This window comes from Dipodomys merriami, unplaced genomic scaffold (genome assembly GCF_024711535.1).
Source record: "Dipodomys merriami isolate MVZ:Mamm:240054 unplaced genomic scaffold, mDipMer1.0.p SCAF_14, whole genome shotgun sequence".
NCBI lineage: Eukaryota > Metazoa > Chordata > Mammalia > Rodentia > Heteromyidae > Dipodomys > Dipodomys merriami.
Window position 1 is genome coordinate 40093517 of NW_027202715.1, and position 19692 is coordinate 40113208.

The following is a 19692-nucleotide window of genomic DNA, read 5'->3' on the forward strand; positions in this document are numbered from 1 at the left end:
ACAGAAGCTGCTTGATATAATCTTTCCTTGGGAGAAAAGACCAGGGTCTTTCTGAATGGCAGACCCAGGTTCAAGACCCTTTATGGTCTGGTTCCTGTTTCCAGGGGGATGATTACCAGAGTCTTACAAGCTCCACAGTAAGCAGCAAGCTAGACAAAGTCTATTCTAAGCTGACTACAAAAAAACAATCTGTTCACAAAGGACATAAAAGCAAAGTTGATGAATTCCTTGAAGGGAAAGAAGCCTTCACAGAAGAGGAAGATGAAATACAGGCCCAGGATCAGAAAGGAAGCTGCCTGATCAGGAAATGCAGGTGTCATCTCCTGCACATGGAACGGTGGAGACCTGTGCTTGAAGCTAAGACTCTCCTAGGAACTGACCTCAGTAATAGGTTTTTGGGAGGCATAAGCACTGCCTTTGACCTAGAAATGACAAGCAGACACTGAAAATTCTGCCATCAAACATTTCTTCCAAAACAGACGGGGTCAGGACCGGGGGGGGGGGGGGAGGGGAAGAGACCTTCTCTTTTCTATTCTTTGCAGCTGAAAGTGAACTACAGGGAGGGTGGTACAAGCCTGTGACTATGGCATCAGCCTCCCTTGGAGACAGGTGCCAAGAAAGGAGAAGGGGACAACAATAATAAAAGAAAACTGTGAGGGGTCTTGTGTCTTTGAAGAGTAAGCAACAGCAGGCAGGCCAAGGGAACCAGAAGGTACACTGGGGCAAATCATGGGAACAGAGTGGGCCTTTCCATGTATGCTAGGGCAACTCAAGCTACTGAAATCTGAGTTGCCTTTCCGGTGGAGACGGAGACTTTCCATAGGCTTGGTCTGGTAGCTTCTATCAGGTGTCCTGGTCCCAGAAAGAGAGGAAAAGAGGGTGAAGAGATTTCCTTTTCATATCTTAGGCCTTGTTTTGTCCATATTAATTTGTGAAGAAATAAGATTGTACCATAGTTGAGATGACAGGAGAGCACATTCCTCATAGTAATTCAGGGGAGGGGTGGGAGGAGGGAAGGAAATCACCTGAGGCTCTCTGTCTAAAGCCTACCAGGACAAGGCTGGAGTCACTAAGTCAGGGCCAATCAGAGCATCTCAGAAATGAATCAAAGTCCTTGAACAGAGACTGGGGAAGGATGGCACATGGCTCTGGGAATCAGGTTGAACAAAGGCTTGGCCAGGAGGATTTCTCCCTGATTCAGATTCTGACTGGGCAGTGACAGGGTTTAACGCAGGCCTGTAATGCTACTCAACTCCCCTCCAATGAAATGGGCAGCCACCACGATTCCTACTTCCTTTTTTGCTGTCATATTCTGCTCTCTAGTTTTTCCTTCTGAAGGCACAGAACAGAACTATCCAATCTACATGTGGCTGTTTTATTAAAATTAAAACAAACTAGGAATTCAGTTTAACATGTGCTTTATGTGCATAACAGCCACACATGGACAACACCAACATACAACACTGATGTCATCATAGCAAGTTCTATTGGGTGAACAGGAATGTAGGTCTCCCTTTTTGAAGATCTAAAATCTAATCCCTCTCCTCTTCACACAGTAGAAGAAATGAATAATGAGAGATAAAGCTGGAAGTAGAACTGTGGCTCGAGTGGTAGAGCACCAGCCTTGAGCCAAAAAGCTAAGAGACAGAACCCAGGTCCAAAGTTCAAGCCCCAGTATCAAAAATACTAGGAACAACAATGAGAGAAATAACGCCCATTGCAAAGTATCTTTGCTATCCATGGTCACCACCGACCCTCAGGACTGTCTTATGAAGCGGACAGGGAAAATTCTGATGTGTCCATTTTATAGAGGAAGAAAGTGGATCTGTAGAAGCTAAATGGATGCACAAAGTTTGCGACTTCTGGGTTAGGTATGGGTAAAATTTTAACCAGTTCTTCCAATACCAAGGTCAATGCTTTTTCACTGTTTCATGCAGATGTTAGAAATGATGTTACCTGCCAGGTACTTTTTTTTCTGAGCTACCACAAAAGCTCAAGCCTCCCAGAATGAGGTCGACAGGGCCCTGTAGTGTTTTTATTGATTGGCTGATTTTTTGAAGTGATAACTAAACTTTGTACAGTGTACTTTGGCAGCTCAAGTTAGGAAGCCAGGAGGTTCAAGTCCTGACTCATCCACTTACTATTTATTGACTTGACAGAGAGCAAGCTGCTTACTGTCTCTAAACCTCAATTTCCTTTTCTCTAAATGGAGATGATGGTGTAAATAAGATGATGCACGTGAAATAAGATGATGTATGGTGTCTGACACATGTTAGTGTTCAATAAATGATAATAATCAATGGTAACTGGCTAAATTTACAATGTATTGTAATGTGTACTAGCTTATTAAGCTTCAGAACCCCCTTTATAGATGATCTTTCAGTAAGAGACTGACTTAAGGTTATACAACTAGAAAGCTATGCACCTAGAGCATGACCTCATGTTTGAACTCCTAGTCTCTGCTTTCCTTGCAGGACAATGATTTTTTTTAGGAAAGAAGGGAGCAGTGGGTACTAAGACATGGCCAGAGGAAGCTTAGTAATCCCTCTGGATTTCCATCTTCTCTTCTTCTTTGGACAATTAATGTTTGCTTGGTCTCGTGTCAAGTGCTCCACAAGCCAGCAGTTAGCATTGTCTTCTGCCATGACTGGTGCCCTTCAACTACCTCTGTAAAGGTCTTACCCCCTGTCCCCCCCAGGGAAGGAATGAATTACCTTCATGACCAAGGAGGCTTAAATGTGACAAAGGGACAATCCCGAAAGCCTAGGGAGACATGTAGAACAAACAGCCTTTTTTCAAACTATCCTCCATCCCAACTTCTTGCTAGGGTAAAGGTCAAATCCATAGCATCCCAGAACTCCCAGACAAGCCAGCAAGGCTGTAGCTAAGCTACAGAGGACCAGCCCTGTGAGTAAGAATGTGCACTGCCCCAAGTCACTGGCTTTTGGAGTTGCTTGTTATACAACCATAGCATAGCAAAAGCTGATTAATATATCTGTCAAACTCAGGGTAAGAGGCACTTACCCCGCCACCACGATCTCAAAGTCCCCATCGTGGTCCACATCAGTCACTGCCACACCGTAGTTAAGCTGGGTGGGGTTGCTGTCATAGTCGGGGGGTAGAACAGAGTTGGTGATTGCAGTGAACATGGGTTCAGTCCGCTGGGACCCCTCAGTGGGGGGCAGAAACCACAGTAGCAGGAACATCCTGAATACCTGAAACCCAAAGTTACAACAATTACTGAAAGATCTTGGAGGCTGGCAACTGGGAGAATCTAGTCTCAGTATTGCCTTTGTTCCTGGGATGGGTAGGTAGGGATGTGGGGAGGAGGGTTAGTAATTCTTGGGCTGCTGCGTTTTCACAAGCCCTGCCCATGGACCCCTTCCTATAAGCTAAAACCTGCCTCCAGCACCATGAGCTACCCTTATGCCACTCTGCTTTCTTTTTTAGTGCAGCACCCATCACTGAATGACATGCATTATCATTTACTTAGTCCTTACACTTACTGCCTGACTTCCTCTGCCAGAATATAAACTCCACCTGGGCAAAGATCTTTTTTTGTTCACTGATATACACAAAGCCAAAGACCAGGTATGTAAGAGGCACTCACTACATATTTGTGAAAGAGAGGAAGGAAGGAAAGAAGAAAGGAAGGAAGGAAGAAAAGAAGGAAGGAAAGGAAAGAAGGAAGGAAAGGAAAGAAGGAGAAAAGGAAGGAAGGAGACATATGTATAAGTATATACATCTTCCATATTCTTGGAGAAATACTATGAGAATGTAGATTGCAAGCAGTACAGAAGTGGAGGCAGACCCCCCCTCCCCATGATATCTAGGTCTAGGACAACAAAGGTGTTATCTCAGCACTGTTCCAGATCTATTACTTTCTGATATCCTAGAGGTAGCCTGGCAGAGTCTACAAGCCAAATCCTTCTCTAGGGCAGCTGGCAGCCATTGCCTCCAGAAGAAGAAGCAGTCAGTCAGGGGATGCATTCCAGCAAGGTCTGGAGAGTAGCACATCATTCACTTGGAGAAATTAAACCATTGCATGCGTGTTTTATTATAAATTAATTATGTATAATGCATTGTATAATTCATTATTATATCTCTAACATAACTCAGGGTGTTGCCAAGCAGCCTGGGGCCATGGGAGCCAGTGGCACTCACCCAGGAGACAGAAGAGAATGGCCAGGAAGGTGGCAGGATTCCACCCTTCTGGGTATAGCAAGGAAGACACAGAACTACGCAGATGGAGCCACCCAGAGACTGCCCACAGGTGCAGAATTGGACCTCACAGTGGTTCCAAAGGCTCACTGGGATGAGGCCTATGGAGCCTGTGCAGGTCCATTGCTGGCAGGCTAAGTACCACCTGCCTTCAGAAAACAGCAAACTTCTTTCTGATGGGACTTCTGCTGCTGGCTTGTCAATGCATCTGGCAGCTGAGAGCAAGGCTGAGTGAAGCTGACGTCTTAATGAGGGAAGAGCAAGAAAGATCTGAAGACTGTCTCCCCATATGGAGACAGATGCTTCTGCCAACAAATGAGCTTGCTCCAGGTCAAGGACCCGGAGACCAAAATGAGGGGCTCAGGTACTGCCTTCAGTGCTAAAGAAGATCAGAAGACTCTCTGATGGCCTTGCTGGAAATGCTGGAAAGACTTAGGGGCAGGGCTCCAATGGTCAGGCAGAAACCTAGGGGCGTCTTTCCTGGAAGGAGGTTCTGGTAGCATGATCAGAGGATGCATCCTGGCAGAGTGAGGTCATCCCAAATTACACCTACCTACATCTGAATGAGACATCGGCCTCTCCCAGGCTGTCTAATCACTAAAGCCAAATGCATCCCTACCACAGTTCTGACTTGGCAGGAAGTTTGATTGGATAAAAGAAACTCATAATTGGTTTAATGAACAGCTAGGGGCACGGGAGAAGAGAAAGAAGATTTAATAGCCAGTGTAGACATGCTGAAATGTAGCATGGATCCGAAGGTCACTAGACTCTTTTTAAGGTGTGACCCCTATTGAAAGGACAACAATGAACTCCAACTTGAGCGCCAAATCCTATTGATTAGTAGTGGCTAAAAAGAGCAATTGGCTTATAACACCTGCCAGGGTCCTGAAAGAGAAAACGGGCTTGTGTATGCCTTCTAGAAGCTAGTTATTTCCTTTTAGAACTCATACCTGCAATTTGGATCTCTTTCTACCAGGGACCAGGTCCTATTAGGGAAATCGGAGCCTAACTGGTAGAAAAAATTTTTCTAACACCATGAGAGGCAAGAACTATGATCTACCCTCTTGATGTTTGTCTTTTCTCTGAAAAGCAGAACTTTGAATTAAAGGAGCTATGTGAAGAGACATTCTAGGCGATCCATTTCCAGATAAATAACTTAGAGCAAGATGAAAAGGAAATTGTGTACTTCTAATTTACTTAGTGATCTTGACAAGTTACTATCTCTTTGGGTCCCAACTCTCTACTCCAAAAAAAGTTTGTGAGGAGATCAGTAAGGCTCTTGAATTTCAGGCTCTAAAATGCTATGATGGATTAAAGCATTTGTTGAGAAGACTTCCAGCAGTCTCTCTTCTGACCTTACCAACTTCTTCTACAAACTTCACCCTGCATAGATTTCTGCTGAGTGTATTTTAACGTATTTTGAGCAAAATAGTTTTCTAGTGAGGTCTTCAAAAGGGCCAGGGTTGGAAAGAAACCAGTCATTATTAGTGTGGGTAAACTAGTGGATGGATCTCCCAGGAGGCTGGGGGATGGGGCAGGAAAAATGTGTTCTTCATTCCCCGACCAGGCCAAAGATACTCCATGCACTCACCACTGGGGCTGCTTAGGATCAGGTAAAAGTTAGCTTGTAAGCAGTAGTTTGGCTTGATGGTGGATCAGGAACTATGATGGTGAGAAAGTGTACCTTATAAATCTCTACCAACTCCTCTCAGAGCTCAGAAGGAGGCCATTGTTGGCTACTCGGCAGTGGACCACAGAACCAACAGCATCCATGCCATTTGGGACTCTGTTAGAAATGCAGAATCTAGGCTCCACCTGAGGCCTCATAACTAAGAATATGCATTTTTGACATGATGTCAGGTGATCTGAATGTACATTAAAATTGGAGAAACATTGCTCAATCTCAACTGCACATTGAAATCATTTGGGAAGCTATAAAAAATTCTCATGCCTGACAATGATCTCTTGGATAAGACATCAAAAGCACAAGTAACAAAAGAAAAACTGGATGAAATGAGCTACATATACCAAAATTAAAGACTTTTGTGCACCAAAGGACACTATCTAAGGAATGAAAAGGTAACCCACAGAAAGGGAGAAAAACATTTGCAAATCATACATCTGATAAGGTATTAATATCCAGACTGTAACAGTAAAAAACTTCTACAACAAAACAACAAAAATAATGAAACCACCCGACTCAAAATGTGGGTAAGGCCTTGAAATACACATTTCTCCAAAGATGTCCAACAGGAAAAGAAAACATCAGAAATCATGTAATAAATTAAAATAACCCTTATTTATTTATCATTTCACATCTTTGAAGATGGTTACAATTACCAAGAAAATAAAAATATTGGAATTTGTGTGCATTGCTGGTAGGCACGTAAAGTGGTACAGCCACAGTTCTTCAAAAGTTTGAAATATGACCGGGTGCCAGTGGCTCACCCCTGTAATCCTAGCTACTAAGAAGGCTAAGACCTGAGGATCATGGTTCAAAGCCAGCTTGGGCAAGAAAGTCTGTGAGATTCTTACCTCCAATTAACTACCAGAAAACCGGAAGTGGCTCTGTGGCTCAAGTGGTAGAGCGCTCGCCTTGAGCTGAAGAGCTGAAGGACAGCACCCAGTTCAAACCGCACAACTGACAAAAAAAGTTTGAAAATATGGAGCTGGAGGTATGGCTCAAGCACTCTACCACCTGCCTAAGCTTAAGGCCCTAAGTTCAGTTGCCAGTGTCACTAAAACAAAAAGAAAGAAAGAAAGAAAAAAATAGGATTATTGTATCATCTATCAATTCTACTTCTGTACTCTCCTCCAAAAAATGGTTTGCATTTGCAAACCAGTGTTTATATCAACATTATTCATGATGTTAAAAGGTGGAAACAACCTGAGTCAATAAATGGATGAATGGATAAACAAAATGTAGTACACAAATGCAATGGAATATTATTCATCCTCAAAAAGGAAGGAAACTCTGACACTGGCTATTATGTGGATGAATCCCAAAGCCATTTTGCTGGGTGAAGTAAGTAAACATGGGACAGATATTGTTTAATTTTGCTTAGATGAGATACATGGAGAAGTCATGGGTCAAAGTAAAGAATATGGCTTCTAGGTGGTGGGGAAAGGAGGAATGGGGAGATGAAAAAGTTCTGGAGATGTCTGGTGGTGATGGCTGCAGTCATGTGAGTGTACTTCACATCACTGAGTTGTACCCTTAAAGAAGAATTAGTGCGTAGGTCTATCTCATTAAATATTCTGACTTAATTGGCCTAGGATACAGTCTTAGGCATTATATTTTTTAAAGTTCCCACATGATTCTAATTAGTTGCAAAATTTGAGAAATGCTGTTCTATACGAGCGCTTCATGCGTCTCAAACATTAATGTGCCCATGAATCACCTGGTGGTCTTGTTAAAATGCAGATTCTGATTCAGTAACTTTGCCATACAGGCCCAACTTTCTATATTTCTAACCAGCTCCATAAACCACACACTGAACAGCAAGGTTCTATACCATAGCTCCCTGAGTCAGGAAACCAGGCTATTACAGTGAAAGTACAAGATTGGTTCAAGAATCTTCTCTGCCTAAAGATCTAAGAGTTTTTAAATCAAACACAGGACCATATGATCTGCAGGGCTGCCCAGGCTCCATTCATCTTTATATTCTCCAAGTATATACTCCATGTTATGTTCTGCTCAAGTGCTAGGGAATGACTCTAATTTTTTGCAAAGAGGAGAAAGAGGGCGAGGGTTGGAACTAGAGGGGTCAGGTCAAAGAGACAAGAGGAGAGACCATCAAAGAGCAGAGCCCAGAGAAAATGGGTCATGGACAGTCATTTGCAGACCAAGAGAGAGATGCATGCCATTGCTTTCCCAGGGACCATTGTAGGAGGTACTCTATTAATATTTGTTAAAGGAAGGAAGGAAAAAAGGTATTCAAATGATTATATGAATCAGCAGAAACGGCTTGCAACTTGTCATAGGTGTCTAAGGACTGTTCTTTTCTAAAACAATGCTTGCTTGACAATCACTTGAGATGCAGATTTGGATTTAGGTGGCTTGTACAGCTAACACACTGTCAAGTGATGCCCAGTCTGCTAAGCTATAGACCATACTTCTAACTTTCAGACCAATGGCTCCTGCCTCCCACTGACCATAAGACTCACCTGGGAGCCCTGGGGCATTTGCTGCTGCTGGATCCTTGGGTAGAGATGAGATTCCATTGGTCTAGGATGGTGTCTGGATGCTGTATTTGTGTGTGTGTGTGTGTGTGTGTGTGTGTGTGTGTGCGCGCGCACGCGCGCGCACGTGTGTGTATGTGTATATGTGTGTACTGGGGCTTGAACTCAGGACCTGGACATTATCCCTTAGCTGTTTCACTCAAGGCTGGTGCTCTACCACTTGAGCCATACCTCCACTTCAGGCTTTTTGTTACTTTATTGGAGATAAGAGTCTCATGGACTTTTCTGCTTGGGATGGCTTTAATCCTCAGATCTCAGCATCCTGAGCAGATAGCACCACAGACATGAGCCCCTGGCACCCAGCTCTGGGTGCTGTATCTTTTTAGAAACTGGCTGTATGATGCTAATGGACAGTCTAGGATGAAAACCACTGCCCCAGACTTGTGGTCCCCCAGTGGGAGTACATACTGCAATCTGATTTGATGTGAAAGATGTTTCTGCTAACAAAATTCATCATGGGCTTGTTGAAGTCTATGAAGAAAATCTATTTAGCTAGAGAGTGTCAAGAGAGGCAGGGGATATGAGGTTTAAGGATGTGAGCAGAGCAGGTGGATACTGCTGGGAGCAGAAGACAGCGGGAGCCCACAGTGACCTCGCGGACCTTGCGTTTGCTATGGCTTGCTTGGGGCGTTTCCTGTCACACAACTGTGAACATATGACTCCTTCGGGAAAACAGGTAGAAAAGTTAAAAATAGAATAGAAAGGTGGGCTAAAGGGACTATTTTTGTTTTCTTGAATGTTTGCATATCAACCACCTACTATGTATTAGAAGACTGAGTGGTATCAGGAGCCAGTGTCTTACATCTATAATCCTAGCTACTCAGGAGGCTGAGAGCTGAGTATCACAATTCAAAGCCAGCCCAGGCAGACAAGTCTGAGAGGCTCTTCTCTCCAATTAACTAGCAAGAAGCTGGAAGTAAGAGGTGAGATTCAAGTGGTAGAGCATCAGCTGTGAGCAAGCCCTGAATTCAAGTCCCAGTACTGGGGGGAAAAAAAGGAATACGGAGTGGTGGTACTCATGGACAGAGTAGCTCTGGAGTAGTACACAGAGAACTACAGAGTACATAGCATTTACGGGTATGAATACTACTAGTACTGTAGTACACAGCAGGAAGTAGTCCATGTACTGTTTGCTAGAGATGCAGTGAGTTCCAGGAACTCAAAGATGAACGAAACCTGGTCCTTGCCTCACAGAGGAGCTCTTCCCAGAGGCAGCAGAGCAGCCATGGCAGGGCCTCCAGCTCTGAGCAGCCCAGAGGAGGTAAGGCCGAGGGGTGTGGGGTCAGAATTAAAGCTGGCTCACCAAGGGATCTGCAAGGCAGCTGTGGGGAAAGAAGAAGGACCCTCATAAGGGCCAGAGACATGGGCCTTGTGTTGCAGGTTGTGAGAATTGCTTCGCAATAATAATTGCTTTAAAATGCTCCATAAGCGAACTTTTTGAACAATCCTCAGCAAGATGTGTAAAAGAGAAGGCGCCCAAAGCTTGGAGTCAGCGACCTGGATGTGGATCTGAAGTCCACTGCAAAGATGCTAGTGTGACCTTAGGTATGTCTTCCCACCTTCCTGATCTTGGATGTCCCCATCTGTAACAGGTCTTATCATTTGGCCCCAGGTGATCAAGGGTCAAGTGAGCCCCAAGGAAGGCCTGCCAGGGGTCCAGAGAGGCAGCCTCGGTGCCCCTGTCCTCCCTCATTGGGAGGGAACAGAAATTCTTCCTTCAAGCATTGGCTCTTGGTCATGTGCCACCAAACTCAGTTTTCTGTGTCCTCAGGACTTTCCTGAAATTGAGTCTGAAAACTGGTAACCAAGCAACCTGGTTTCTCTGCCATGGGGTCAGGCAGCTGCAGAAGAGGCTTCCAGGACAATTTCCAGGGCAAGCAGTTCTTCTGCAATTACCAAAAGAGCAAGGACATACCCTACACTCTCACGAAAGTGAGAGGCCAAATGTTGGGAACAAGCAAAGAACGCAGACCCTTTCAGACATGTGTCAGAGAGCTGAGACACAAGGGAGATCAGCAGTGGCAGGAACACTCTACCCCGTGTAGGCTGGACCACCAGATCCACCAAAGACCTCCTGGAAGGCCAGTAACACTGGAGAAAAGCTGACCGAAGCTGTCCCAGCTCAGTCACCCTCTGCCACACTTCCTGCTGACCAGACACAAACCTGTCCTTGTCTTAGGTGCTGAGGTCATGGGGAGAAAGTTATTCAGCCTTTGCAGGACAGAGTAAGAGCTTCTGTGGAGGAGGAGTCACAGAGAGATCTAAATGATATCGTGGGGAAACTAGGAGGTCTTTGCAGAAGGAATGTTCTGTGGCTAGGCTTTGAAGAATGCTAAGAAGTTGGCTGGACAAGGAGAGGAGGAAGAGGAAGGAAAAGCAATGCAGAGTGGACAAAGGTCCCAAGTTAGGAAGGAGCAGCCATACTGTGGTTCTCTACAGACCCTCTAGGAGGGTTTTGATAGTCAAACTAGGGAAGATGGTGCTCCTGGCACTCAGTGCATAGAAATTGGAGATGCTGTTGAATGCCCTACAATGCCCCGAGACAGACCCCAGAACAAAGAATGATCCCGCTATGAATCAGTAAGCTATGCTTACTGAGAACTCATGGCCCAGAGCAACCTGCTGGCCATTTTGAAAGAGCTGGACCCGGTGCACCCTCTCTGTACCTGATCCCTGCAGAGGTCACTCACCTGGCCTGCATCCCAGCCACAGGGAGTAGTACACCCAGCAAGCCTGATGCACCCCACACCCACGCCTGCCAAACATTCGCATCAGTGTCCTAAGTACATTTCATCTCCAGCTGATTGAGCCCTGTCTACCACCTGCCAAATCAAGGTAGGAAAGTGAATGCCAGTGTCACTGGCATTCAAACTCCACATGGCTGGAAACCTGGTATCGTGCTTCCGCATTCTTTAAAACCACTGGGAGAGGGAGAGTGGAATCGGTTCCCCATCCCGGTAGCTGGGGATCTGCACACCTGAGCTTGCTAACTCCTCCCCTCTATTCTCATCTCGCCTGCTTCCATGTGGCTGTCAGAGCTCCCTTTCCAGGCCTCAGAACTGACCATGTGGTTCTTCAGTCAAGTTCATAGCCAAATCCACTCATGCAGTAAAAACAGAGAGTAACACGAGTAACACCACCCACCTGCCTGCCCGTGGCCAGCACTACTCTCAGCCTTCATGTGCATGACTCATTTAATCCTGACAGGAACACCGTGGCATAGCTACTACCACTGTCCTCATTTTAAAGATAAGGAAGTGAAGGCACAAAGAGGCTAAGTAACTTACCCAAGATTACATAGCTAGGACTTGGGATTTCTGTTTAAGCAAATGAGTTCCAGAATGTATGTTCTTAGACACTATACTAATCTCTCTTGTTACACAAAACTTGTCTTATGCCGAGATGGAACACTGTAGCCTGGGGAAGCTGGGGAAGGCCCAGAACAGAGGCAGTGGTGAACTGATCCGAGGGGCAAATGGAGACTGTGCTCTGGGATGAGGAGACAGCACACACATGATCGAAAGGCCAAATAATGGGGGAAAGATGCAGCCCAGGAGGCTGGGAGAGAATGGAGGCTCCTGAGGGACATGAACCAAAGATTCATGGTGTGGTTAAAAGAATATGGTAAGGTTAGCTGTGATAGTGTACTTGCCTAAGATGCCTAAGGCCCCAAGTTCAATCCCTGGCACTGAAGAGAGAGGAAGGAAAGAAGGAAGGTAAGCAGGCAAGCAGGCAGGCAGACAGGCAGGCATTAAGGAAGGAGACAAAAAGAAAGGAAGAATAAAGGTATGAGCTGGTGGTTCGTGCCTATAATTCTAGCTATTTGGGAAGCTGAGATTGGGAAGATTGCAGTTCAAGACCAGCCAGGACAAGTAATTTTTTTTTCACTCCTTAACCCACAACTAGGCACCATGGCATGCACCTGTTCCTCCCCATGGGAGGCTGTGATTAAGAGAACCATGATTCCAGAACAGCTTTGGAAAAAAAGAGTCCACGAGACTTCCATCTTTTTATTTTTATTTTTTGGTCGGTCAAGGGGCTTGAACTCTGGCCCTGGGTGCTATTCCTGAGCTCTTCAGCTCAAGGTAAGCACTCTACCAACCACTTGAGCCACAGTGCCACTTCTGGTTTTCTGGTGGTTAACTGGAGATAAGACTAATGGACCTTCCTGCCTGGGCTGGGTTTGAACTGCGATCCTCAGATCTCAGCCTCCTGAGTAGCTAGGATTACAGACGTGAGCCACCAGTACCTGGCTAAGACTTCCATCTTACCAGTGGGAAGTTGGACATGTTAGTGCATGCCTGTGATCCCAGCAATGACAGGAAACTGAAAGGAAGTGGATCACAGCTTAGGCACATGCCAGGACCAGAAGCAGGACACTTATCTCAAAAATAACCACTGAACAACAGGGCCAGAGCCATGACTACTGTAGAACTACAGGCCCAGGAAACATGAGATTCTGAGTTTAAACTCCAGTACCACCAAGGGTGTGTGTGTGGGGGGGGAGAGAATGTAGTAGTCATACACAGGGTGCAGGAGATATATGGGAGGGCATGAGAGGTCTGGGCTGGAATCAGAAAGGACATTTGGACAGTTGGGGAGGTGAATATTGTGACCCCAGTGAGAGAAAAGGCTGAAGCTGCTATTCACTCAGTCATTAGGCTTGCTTATGTACCTGCTCCATGTCAGAGCACTAGGTATACAGAGCCAGTACTGTGCTAGGTACTAGAGAAACACTGAGAATAAGAAAAAGCCTTGCCCTATGGAACACGCATCCCAAGGTCCCAGTTCTTTTTCCACCAGATCCTCCACACTGCCAGCCTGGAAGAACTCTAGATCTCTGTACCCCACCCCACCCCACCCCTACGCATCTTCCATCTTCCTCAATACCAAGGAAATATGAAATCTGTGGCTTCCTTCACCTGGAGATGTGCCTGAGGCTGCACAAAAATGGAGACTTGGGCTTTATCCGAAGAAGAAAAAGAAGGAAGCCCAGAAAAGAAAGAAAGCTAATGAAAAGGGCTAATGAAATGGTGTTCCTTTTTCTTTTTCTTTTTGCCAGTACTAGGACCTTGTGCTCTTGCTCAACTTGCTTACTTATGACTAGTGTTCTACCACTTGAGCCATGCCTCAGCCCAGCTTTTGCTAGCTAATTGGAGACAGACTCTCATTAATTTTTCTGCCCAAGCTGGATTGGAACCATGATTCTTCAGGTCTCAAGCCTCCTGAGTAGCTAGGATTAATAGACATGAGTCACTAGTACCCAACTTGCAATGGCATTTCAGAGAGAGAGAGAGAGTGAGCGAGAGAGAGAGAGAGAGAGAGAGAGAGAGAGAGAGAGAGAGAGAGAGAGAGAGAGAGAGAGAGAGAGAGAGAGAGAGAGAATGCATGGCCCTTCTCAGTCACATGCACAGGGCATCGTAAGACCTTAAGCATTCTCAGCTCTCAGCTTTCCTGTTCTGTCAAATGGGAAGGAGGGCTGGCTGGGCTGCTGTGAGAACGAATTGAGATTAACCTGGGCTGACTTCTGAGCTTAGCCCCTGGCAGAGAGATCTCACTGTACAGAACACCAGGGTACAGCAGGAAATGGTAACAAGAATCACACCGTTACTACTAGTACTGGATGTTTATTGTCTGAATGAATGCATGAATACAACTCAGGAGGTGGAGCCAGGAATAGCTGTCAACTGTTCTGGGCTGTAAGACAGAGGAATAGGCTTGCTTCTGTTACTAATGTATCTTGCTTGGGTCCCCAGTGGAGCTGACTCCTTAAACACTGCTTTCCAAATGCAGTAGCCCTCCCTCAATACACTTTGCTGCTACACACACTCATTCTTCATGCAAGTAGAAGATGCCTACAGGACAGGTTAGCCCTTGATCTCAGGGAGCTGACATTCCTCATAGTGCATACAGCAGGCTAGGTTCAGAGTAGCCACAGGTAGAAATCCCGGATGTAGCCCATAGGAGGGAAGGATTAGCCCATAGGAGGGAGAGATTAGCCTGTGAGGTGGGTGGGAAGGGCAGGTGGGAAAGGCTCTCTGGAGCAGCTGAATTGGGATTCGAGGTGGCAGAGGCTCATGGATCAAAGGTAGGCATGCCAGACAGCGTGTGCATGCTGTGAATGCTTGTCTGGAACACGGTGTGGGTGGGATGGAATGGGGGGAGGTAGAGGAATTCGGGGAGAAGGGTGGAGGCTGCAGTTGGGGTGTGGACAAACTGCGATGCCAGGCAAGGAGCCTGGAGTCACAGCATGGGGACGATTTGAAGTCAGGTAGAGACATGATCAGACTTACATTTCTGAAAGGGCAGTGTAGCTTTGGGGGCCTCGGTGTACAGGGTAATGGGCAGGCTGGATTTCTGAATGGCGATGGAGAATGTTCCAGAGGACGGTTGAACGGTGTGGAGCAGGGGAAGGGCGGGCCACTGGATGACCTCCAAAGTTCTTTTCCAGGCCTAAGAGTCTAAGGGTCAGTTTTTTTCCAAAATCATTTAAAACGCATTAGCAGCCCTTGCTATTTAAAAGCATCCTCCTGGGAAGGTTTTTGTGAAGCAATGATTCACTCCCGACTTCGTCCTCAGTAGAAATCCAAATTCCCACCTATTCTACAGGCAAAGCTTCACTGCAGCTGCCCCAGGGGGAGTGGAAAGCAGCTGAGGATCCTGGAAAGGCAGAGAAGCCCAGCCTTGCCGGAAGCTCAGAGAGGACCGCCATGGCTGCTCAGTGGAACCCTGGAAGTTTATGTGGCCCCTGTGCCATATGCCAGCTCCGGGAAGGAGCTAGAAGAGGAGCAGGAGGCCTCAATGACTGAGCTTGGAGATTCACATTAATCCCAAAGGCTACCTCTGTTCCAGAGCAATCACCTGCTTTCCTTCACCATTCCCTGATTCATTTCTAATGGATTCTATGAGGAATCCCACACCAAGTGCTAAGCTAGGTGCTGAATCTATAGCTGAGAAATGATGCGGTGGTGTTTCTTTCCTTTTTGGAGAGTGTGTATATGTGTATATGTTGGTACTGGGATTTGAACTCAGGGCCTTGGTCTGTCCCTAAGCTTTCTTTGCTCAAGTCAGGCACTTTACCACTTGAGCCATGCCTCCATCTCTTGATTTTTGCTCATTCATTGGAACTAAGAATCTCCTAGACTTTCTTGCCCAGACTGGCTTTGAACTGTGATCCACCCATCTTAGCCTGCTGAGTAGCTAGGATTACAGAGATAAGCCACCAGACCCACCACCTCTTTTCTTCCTAGGAACTCTTTTTGTTCCTACCTGCAAAGGCCTCTTTGGAGTTGTATAGCTTCTTAGATGAGAGGTACACAGTTCTGATATTTAACAGAGACTGTCTTTAGAGACCCAGGTAAAAGCCAAACCGCCTTTACACAGAGAATGAGCCTGTGGTGACTCAAACGTGTTTACAGCCTAGCTCCTTTGATTATAGAGACTGAACACTATAGACCCAGGGGCCTGTCTCAGGGCCTGCCCACACAGCCTTTGAGACAGGGATCTAAGCAGTGACCCCCACGTGGGAAGGATAGGGAAACTCTGGAGATGCTTCCTCCAGGAAGAGGACAAGGCCAGGGTTCAGCTTTATACATAAAACAATAACTGAGGCTATCCAACTGTTCTTCCCTTCCCAGTCCTGCACGCAGCCCCTTTGCCCAGGAGGAAAGTTCAGGCTCCCTGGCCTGTTCCCCTCACTGAGGTTTGCAGGGCTTGATGATCCCTTTAAGACAGATACTTTAGAGGCGGTTCCAGAATTGCTAAGGCAGAAATGTCCACAGAGGTAGCTGTTCTTTGGGTAGGTAGAGGCTGGTGTAAGAGAAGAGGCCCCTGCAGGCCCTCCTGTGGTCACCAGGACACTGCCTGAGCTCAGCAGTGATACCGTGACCTTGTCAGGGTACTTGTCAGGTGCAAACAAAGATAAGAGTAACTGGAAACAACCGCTCGGGTCATTTTACACTCTCTGCACTCTCGATTCTTCTGTGGCTAATTAAAGTAATATGTCAAAATGTCCCTTGGAAGAGATCTTTAAGAATATGTCTGTTAAGTAAACAAGGTTTTACTAATTAACGCCCCGCCTTCCCATTCCTCCCTGAAGTTCCCAGCTGAACTTCCCAGTGCTGGGAGGGACAGTGAGTAGGAAAGGGTGGCAGGGAAGTCGAGGAGGTCTCTTCTTCTTGGAGAGAGTAGAGACAAATCCAGTCACTTGTCATTTGTGGAGCTATCAGTTTCTCCTCCGGATGTTGATCAGATTTCCTGGGTTGGAACCAATTCACAGGGCCAGGGGACTGGAATTTTTCCAAGAAGTAAGCATTTTGCTTCTTACAAAGCCCACATGATGTCTTTCAAGGAAAATTTCTTTCTTTTCTTTCTTTCTTTTTTTTTTTTAAGGTGTCTAGCATTTTTGAAGGGCAGATCTTTGGACTTTTCTCTAGAGATAAGGATTACAATATATTTACCTTTTGCTAAGACCGCCCCCCTTCTGCCCCAGCACGCAGACATAGACATAGTCTCAGACACAGACACAGAGACACACACATACACACACAGACGTTCAACATTATACAATGAGTCAGTGAGTGATAGAGCCACAAATAGAACTTTCCAAACTCCCAGTTCATAATAATAGCAATATTAATAAGAATATCCTTATAATTTTATAAGTGTTTTCACAGCTCAAATTAATTCTTCATAACAACTTTGGGGAAAAGTTTGGGTAAGTCAGTCTCAGGAGAACAGATCTGAGATCTAGGTCAGGCCTGCCCATTTATTATGTGACCCTGGCTGGTCCCTTGTCCCTGGATCTCTGTGTGCCATGTGTAATGTGCAATGATTCCACTGAGATACCCTGGTCCAGGAGTTCTCAATCTTGGCACCATTGACATTTGAGGTCAGATATCTATTTATCTATCTATCTATCTATCTATCTATCTATCTATCTATCTATCTATCTATCTATCTATCTATATCTACCTATCTTTCTTAGTGGGATTGGATTCAGGGTCTTGTGCTCACTAGGCAAATGTTCTATCCCTTAAACCAGTCCTTAGTTTGTTTTTCAGATAAAGATTCAAACTTTTGCCCAGTCAAGTTTTGGACGATAGTCCTCCGATCTGCCTGCTGGATAGCTGGGCCATGGGCATGGCCATCATGATAATGCTTTGTAGTAAGGGCTTCTCTGTGTAGGGTAGCATGTTTAGCCACATCTTTGGTTTTCCCCCACTGGGTTCTTGCTCCAATTGTGGCATTGAAATTGTTTCTTTTGTTTGTTTGTTTGTTTTTGGGGGGGTCTGGTTGTGGGGCCTGAACTCTGGGCCTGGGCACCATCCCTCAGCTCTTCAGCTCAAGGCTAGCGCTCTACCACCTGAGCCACCTTCCCAGCCCCATTAAAATTGTTTCTATATGTTGTTATATGACGGGGATAGTGATTAAATAACCTCTTTAGTCACTGCCCAAGAACTTCAAGATCATGGAAAAAGACCGTCTTGTTCCCTCCTTTCCCCTAATTCCTTTACACCTTTCTGGATGTTCTTCAAACCCAGTTTCTCAGTCATTCTCATTCCTTAAATGCCCTCAGTGGTTCTGGGTGTATTTGGTGTGATAATGTACGAACTGACTTCATACTTTTTTCCTAAGGAGAGTTCACAGGTTTATGTCCCCTAAGCAACCAGCCAGGCTCTCTGGAAATCCCTAGCACAGTCCGGACTGGCCTAGAAGCCTATCTGCAGCCTGCAGGAGGCTTGGTGAGCACGGATTTGTCAGCACTCTTAAATCACTGGGCTCTGAGGAAGGCTTCTCCCAGCAGAAAGATCCTTCCTTAGGAATCAATAGCTCAGGGCCCTCCATCACATTCAGAATTATCGTGGGACCTGTAAAATTCCTTTCCCCCAAGTATGTCAGAACCCCAAAGTGAAAACTCTGAGATGAGGGAGGAAACCAGGCAAAGAGGAAATTCTGCCAAGAAGCCCTTGTCCATCAGCCCAGAGGGGGCTGTGAGCAGAGACGGATGCCAAGACCTGGAACACTTGTCCTTGCTTCCAAGGAAGCAAGACCCTATGTGGCTTCTTATGAGCCAGCAATAATATGCCCTTCCAACTGAATACCTCTCTATAGCTTATCAAGAACAAAGGCATACTGAAGATGGCCTCCCTCCTCTTTATTCTCCAATACCCCTTATGAGATTGCCAACTTGACCACTTAGCAGAAAGGGAAACAGAGGAACTCATGGATCAAGTGGTTTGTCTTAGGCGTCCCTAAGCTGGAAAGTCAAGGTGCTACATTCTAAGCTTCTGTCTTTAGCAACTCAGTGAGAGTAGGGAAGGGTCAACAATATAGCAGGGCTCATGATAGGGGCAACTTCTAAAAACAATCACCCAAAGCTTGTGCTCTACTTATATTATCAATAGTTATGCTCCTCTGGTCTGAATCCAGAATCAAACCACGGCTTGAGAATGCATGGCTGTTTCTCCAGCTAAATCAGGAGGATGGTGAGATCTCAACCATAACTCTTGGAACCCTATGTAAAGAAAGGGGTTATTGCTCTCTGGCGGTGCACATGATCCTTACCTCCTTCCTTTCCAAAGATGAAGACCAATCTTTTCTATGAGCCAGTGAGAAGAGCAACCTTAAGCAGCTTGCCTGGCAACAAGCACACCTTAGGTGAGCCTCAGGGAGAGAAGAGGCTTTGGCAATAGGGGATTCCTCAGAGGGCATAGGCTGCCTTGTCAGCGGAGCCTCCAAGAGGAACCTGAGAAAAGCCAAACACCATGAAAAGAAGCTAGGTGGGAGAGGGGAACAAAGGGGCAGCCACAGGTCAGTCACAATCTTCCCTCCCGGGGCCTTGCTGAGATGTCAGCTGCCAGGTTTGCAGAACAAAAGGGCAGGCTGTGGAAATGGGAGTATCCTCCAGGTCACCCAAGAAACCTGAACAGGAGAATTTTGCAAAAATAGAACATCTTAGCACTCTGACCTTGAGCTGGGAGCAGCAGCAAGCATGGGAGAAATTGGCAAATACTCTGGAAACTCTCCAATTCATCCAGGATCTGAGTTTGAGAGGTTCCCACCAGCTGGGGTGTGACCACAGGACACTCAGTAGAGGAAAGGAAGAGCTATGAGTCTGAGATTTAAGACCACCCAGTGAAGGCCTGGGCACTTCTGATCCCAAGGCACAGACAGAATCCTGAAGTGAATGACTTTTGCTTAAAGAACTTGTACAATGAGAAAGGATAG

General features: G+C 45.9%; 1 protein-coding gene across 3 annotated transcripts in view; it reads right to left on the minus strand.

Annotated features, from left to right (window-relative positions):
- Positions 1-19692, minus strand: part of LOC138826197 (cartilage acidic protein 1-like) — a 146271-nt gene that overhangs the window by 123764 nt on the left and 2815 nt on the right. For all 3 annotated transcript variants that reach the window (XM_070021360.1, XM_070021359.1, XM_070021361.1), the window contains exon 2: positions 3025-3215. In XM_070021360.1, the coding sequence (XP_069877461.1) occupies positions 3025-3215 (191 nt within the window). The remainder of the gene's footprint in view (positions 1-3024; positions 3216-19692) is intronic.